This window comes from Dendropsophus ebraccatus, chromosome 5 (assembly GCF_027789765.1).
Source record: "Dendropsophus ebraccatus isolate aDenEbr1 chromosome 5, aDenEbr1.pat, whole genome shotgun sequence".
NCBI classification, from domain to species: Eukaryota; Metazoa; Chordata; class Amphibia; order Anura; family Hylidae; genus Dendropsophus; species Dendropsophus ebraccatus.
In genome coordinates, this window is record NC_091458.1 from 159,599,688 (window position 1) to 159,605,687 (window position 6,000).

The 6,000-nt window shown below is 54.3% G+C and overlaps 1 protein-coding gene across 1 annotated transcript in view; it reads right to left on the bottom strand.

Moving 5' to 3' along the window:
- ULK2 (unc-51 like autophagy activating kinase 2) overlaps nucleotides 1-3,409 on the bottom strand; it is a 78,470-nt gene extending 75,061 nt beyond the window's left edge. Inside the window, exons 1-2 of the mRNA XM_069971772.1 lie at nucleotides 3,030-3,409; nucleotides 146-238 (exon numbers count right to left, since the gene is read on the bottom strand). Coding sequence (XP_069827873.1) covers nucleotides 146-238; nucleotides 3,030-3,119 — 183 coding nt within the window. The 5' untranslated portion in view covers nucleotides 3,120-3,409. The remainder of the gene's footprint in view (nucleotides 1-145; nucleotides 239-3,029) is intronic.
- Nucleotides 3,410-6,000: the final 2,591 nt, after the last annotated feature.

Here is a 6,000-nt window from a genome sequence, read left to right on the forward strand (position 1 = left end):
ATGTACAAAAAATACAATCGGGAAACAGAGACAGATGAGAAATATAAAGGAGCGGCTGCGATATTCGGCTCTGATCAGTGATAAAACTATTCGAGGTGATGGGTTCCTTAGAAGATGAAGCCAAGAAGATATAGAATAACGTTACCTTCAAAATCTTGATTTCTTTGCCGAGTAGGATCTGCGACTTCGATAAGTTCTTCTTATTGATGCTTTTAATGGCCACCTCCCAGTCTGTTTTCTGAAGAGAAAAACAAGGAGAAAGTCAACGTTTTCCAAAGAAGCATGAAAGCGAGCAACGTGACAGGTAACGCAACGCAGCCAGGTACCGCAGATAATAATGCAACGTGACAGGTAACGCAACGCAGCCAGGTACCGCAGATAATAATGCAACGTGACAGGTAACGCAACGCCGCCAGGTACCGCAGATAATAATGCAACGTGACAGGTAACGCAACGCAGCCAGGTACCGCAGATAATAATGCAACGCAGCCAGGTACCGCAGATAATAATGCAACGTGACAGGTAACGCAACGCAGCCAGGTACCGCAGATAATAATGCAACGCAGCCAGGTACCGCAGATAATAATGCAACATTGCCAGGTACCGCAGATAATAATGCAACGTGACAGGTAACGCAACGCCGCCAGGTACCGCAGATAATAATGCAACGTGACAGGTAACGCAACGCAGCCAGGTACCGCAGATAATAATGCAACGCAGCCAGGTACCGCAGATAATAATGCAACGTGACAGGTAACGCAACGCCGCCAGGTACCGCAGATAATAATGCAACGTGACAGGTAACGCAACGCAGCCAGGTACCGCAGATAATAATGCAACGCAGCCAGGTACCGCAGATAATAATGCAACGTGACAGGTAACGCAACGCCGCCAGGTACCGCAGATAATAATGCAACGTGACAGGTAACGCAACGCCGCCAGGTACCGCAGATAATAATGCAACGTGACAGGTAACGCAACGCAGCCAGGTACCGCAGATAATAATGCAACGCAGCCAGGTACCGCAGATAATAATGCGACGTGACAGGTAACGCAACGCCGCCAGGTACCGCAGATAATAATGCAACGTGACAGGTAACGCAACGCCGCCAGGTACCGCAGATAATAATGCAACGTGACAGGTAACGCAACGCAGCCAGGTACCGCAGATAATAATGCAACGTGACAGGTAACGCAACGCAGCCAGGTACCGCAGATAATAATGCAACGCAGCCAGGTACCGCAGATAATAATGCAATGTGACAGGTAACGCAACGCCGCCAGGTACCGCAGATAATAATGCAACGTGACAGGTAACGCAACGCCGCCACAAAAGGAATAACTCCATGTTATGTCGTCCTGCTGCGAAATCTTGGCAGCAACCGCCAACCTGTCCGCCAAGCCCCTGACAGCCGCGCCCGCTCTATGGCAATTACGGAAAGATAATGATTAATAATGCAACCGGGTTAGACGACTCTAAGCTGCTGATGGTTCCCTAGTGGGTGCGGGGCTGAGGATGAGGGTATGGCTCAGAGCTGTTCCCGTGCTGTTAGCAGTGAAGCCCTCTGCCAGTACGCTATTAGGTGCACTGGGGGTGGAGCTACCGGCCCTGAGCTCCGATCCGGCCCACCCACTCCATTAATAATCATTAGGCAGGGGGAGGGGGCATCTACTAATAGCACGGGAACAGCGCTGAGGATGAAGGTGAGATACATACCCTCATCCTCAGCCCCCTGTGCCCACTAGGGAACCATCAGCAGGTTAGAGTTGTCTAACCAGCTTATAGTTCTATCAGCCAAGACCAGCGGGGAGGGGAGGCCCACAGTAAGTCATAGTTTAGGCAGCATGAAAGTGATGACACCTCTACATACAGCGGGAGGTTGGGGGTCTTCAGACTCTCCACTCAGCTTTGGGAGGGGTCCCCCTCAGGCTAGTGGACAATATGAAGGTAACAGATTCGGTACACTTCTATAGGTGTATAGCAGTATAGTACACCTTTATACTGCCGCCCGGGGGTCTCCGCACAGGACACCGCCGCCCGGGGGTCTCCGCACAGGACACCGCCGCCCGGGGGTCTCCGCACAGGACACTAGTTTGCCTAGTATTTCCCAATCATGATTTAAGGTTCCTTAAAGGGGCAGAACATCCACATCCAGGGACGTTGCCTCCGCCAGGTGACTCCCTCTCTTCTGGATACTCTGCTGCTGCCTCTATTCACCTTTAGGAAATAAAAAGCTGTGAGCAGAGCGCTGCCAGTGACAGTCCGGGGAGCAGGCCAGTGACAGCCCGGGGAGCAGAGGAGAGAGCTGCCAGTGACAGCCCGGGGAGCAGGCCAGTGACAGCCCGGGGAGCAGGCCAGTGACAGCCCGGGGAGCAGAGGAGAGAGCTGTCCAGTGACAGCCCCGGGAGCGGACCAGAGAGCTGTCAGTGACAGCCCAGTGACAGCCCGGGGAGCAGGCCAGTGACAGCCCGGGGAGCAGGCCAGTGACAGCCCGGGGAGCAGGCCAGTGACAGCCCGGGGAGCAGGCCAGTGACAGCCCGGGGAGCAGGCCAGTGACAGCCCGGGGAGCAGGCCAGTGACAGCCCGGGGAGCAGGCCAGTGACAGCCCGGGGAGCAGGCCAGTGACAGCCCGGGGAGCAGGCCAGAGAGCTGTCAGTGACAGCCCAGTGACAGCCCGGGGAGCAGGCCAGTGACAGCCCGGGGAGCAGGCCAGAGAGCTGTCAGTGACAGCCCGGGGAGCAGGCCAGTGACAGCCCGAGGAGCAGGCCAGTGACAGCCCGAGGAGCAGGCCAGTGACAGCCCAGGGAGCAGGCCAGTGACAGCCCGGGGAGCAGGCCAGTGACAGCCCGGGGAGCAGGCCAGTGACAGCCCGGGGAGCAGGCCAGTGACAGCCCGGGGAGCAGGCCAGTGACAGCCCCGGGGAGCAGACCAGTGACAGCCCGGGGAGCAGGCCAGTGACAGCCCGGGGAGCAGGCCAGTGACAGCCCGGGGAGCAGGCCAGTGACAGCCCGGGGAGCAGGCCGCTTACCTTCCTGTGTCGCCCTTTAAACACCACTGCGAAGGCTCCGTGCCCGATCAGGTCCTTCCTGCTGTACTCGAAGTCTCCCACCACCTCCATGTTGTGGCTGCGGGCCGCTCATTCAGTGGCCCCTGCGCTCCTTCTCGCCCCCCGGGGCCCCTCTCTCATCAGCAGCTGAGCCCCAATCCCGGGCATGGTGCGTGTCCCCCGGGGCCCATGTCACATCCAGGGCAGCAGATCACATTATGCGGTAGTGACAGACGGTTCCGCTCGCGGCTATGCTGCCCGTTATACCGCGTCCATCCCCCGCCACCGATCACCGCTAAGTCTTTGTGTCTCCGCGTAACGGGAGCGACTGGAGCTAATGCCGGAAGCGGGGAGGAAGGACCCTGCCAAACAGAGCTGCCCAGCCCCGCCCACATCTCCCTGGATACCCAATCAGGAGGCAGCAGGAGCGGACCAATAGAAGCGCCGAGCAGGCAGGCGTGCTGGAGACAGCGCTGAGTGGAGAGCGCTCTGATTGGCTGCAGCCGGACTGCTGGGAGAGCGCTCTGATTGGCTGCAGCCGGACTGCTGGGAGAGCGCTCTGATTGGCTGCAGCCGGGCTGCTGGGAGGAGCGGGTCCTTGAGGAGAGGGGGAGAACGGGCTGTGTAGCACAGGATAGGCTGCTGACAGGCAGGGATAGCAGGTATATATATATGTATGTATACAAACCACTGGGCTGTTCCTTTATACGTGTTTATTCATCGCCCCCCCCCCCCTCACTGACTGGTTTGTCAATAGAGCTGGGAAGTGATAGAAGATCAGGTTACTTCATAGGCAGATGACAGGCAGCGGGCCCACACAGGAGCCCTCATACTACAACTCTCATCATACCTGCACAGCCGAAGGCACACGGCAATAAGAACACACAGCGAGGAGAACGCACAGCGAGGAGAACACATAGAACACAGCGAGGAGAACACATAGAACACACAGCGAGGAGAACACATAGAACGCACAGCGAGGAGAACACATAGAACGCACAGCGAGGAGAACACACAGCGAGGAGAACACATAGAACACAGCGAGGAAAATACATAGAACACACAGCGAGGAGAACACATAGAACACACAGCGAGGAGAACACATAGAACACACAGCGAGGAGAACACATAGAACACACAGCGAGGAGAACACATAGAACACAGCGAGGAAAATACATAGAACACACAGCGAGGAGAACACATAGAACGCACAGCGAGGAGAACACATAGAACACACAGCGAGGAGAACACATAGAACACAGCGAGGAGAACACATAGAACACACAGCGAGGAGAACACATAGAACGCACAGCGAGGAGAACACATAGAACACACAGCGAGGAGAACGCACAGCGAGGAGAACACACAGCGAGGAGAACGCACAGCGAGGAGAACACATAGAACACACAGCGAGGAGAACACACAGCGAGGAGAACACACAGCGAGGAGAACGCACAGCGAGGAGAACGCACAGCGAGGAGAACACATAGAACACACACAGTGAGGAGAACACATAGAACACACAGCGAGGAGAACACATAGAACACACAGCGAGGAGAACGCATAGAACACACAGTGAGGAGAACACATAGAACACACAGCGAGGAGAACACATAGAACACACAGCGAGGAGAACACATAGAACACACAGCGAGGAGAACACATAGAACACACAGCGAGGAGAACACATAGAACACAGCGAGGAGAACACACAGAACACACAGCGAGGAGAACACATAGAACACAGCGAGGAGAACACATAGAACACAGCGAGGAGAACACATAGAACACACAGCGAGGAGAACGCACAGCGAGGAGAACACACAGCGAGGAGAACACATAGAACACAGTGAGGAGAACACATAGAACACACAGCGAGGAGAACACATAGAACACACAGCGAGGAGAACACATAGAACACACAGCGAGGAGAACACATAGAACACACAGCGAGGAGAACACATAGAACACACAGCGAGGAGAACGCACAGCGAGGAGAACACACAGAACACACAGCGAGGAGAACACATAGAACACACAGCGAGGAGAACACATAGAACACAGCGAGGAGAACACACAGAACACACAGCGAGGAGAACACATAGAACACAGCGAGGAGAACACACAGAACACACAGCGAGGAGAACACATAGAACACAGCGAGGAGAACACACAGAACACACAGCGAGGAGAACACATAGAACACACAGTGAGGAGAACACATAGAACACAGTGAGGAGAACACATAGAACACACAGCGAGGAGAACACATAGAACACAGCGAGGAAAATACATAGAACACACAGCGAGGAAAATACATAGAACACACAGCGAGGAAAATACATAGAACACACAGCGAGGAGAACACATAGAACACAGCGAGGAAAACACAGAACACACAGCGAGGAGAACACATATAACACACAGCGAGGAGAACACATAGAACACAGCGAGGAGAACACATAGAACACACACAGCGAGGAGAACACATATAACACACAGCGAGGAGAACACATAGAACACAGCGAGGAAAACACATAGAACACACAGCGAGGAGAACACATAGAACACACAGCGAGGAGAACACATAGAACACACAGCGAGGAGAACACATAGAATACAGACACAGCGAGGAGAACACATAACACACAGCGAGGAGAACACATAGAACACACACAGTGAGGAGAACACATAGAACACATAGAACACACAGTGAGGAGAACACATAGAACACAGCGAGGAGAACACAGAACACAGCGAGGAGAACACAGAACACACAGCGAGGAAAATACATAGAACACACAGCGAGGAGAACACATAGAACACAGCGAGGAGAACACATAGAACACAGCGAGGAGAACACATAGAACACACACAGCGAGGAGAACACATAGAACACACACAGCGAGGAGAACGCACAGCGAGGAGAACACACAGCGAGGAGAACGCACAG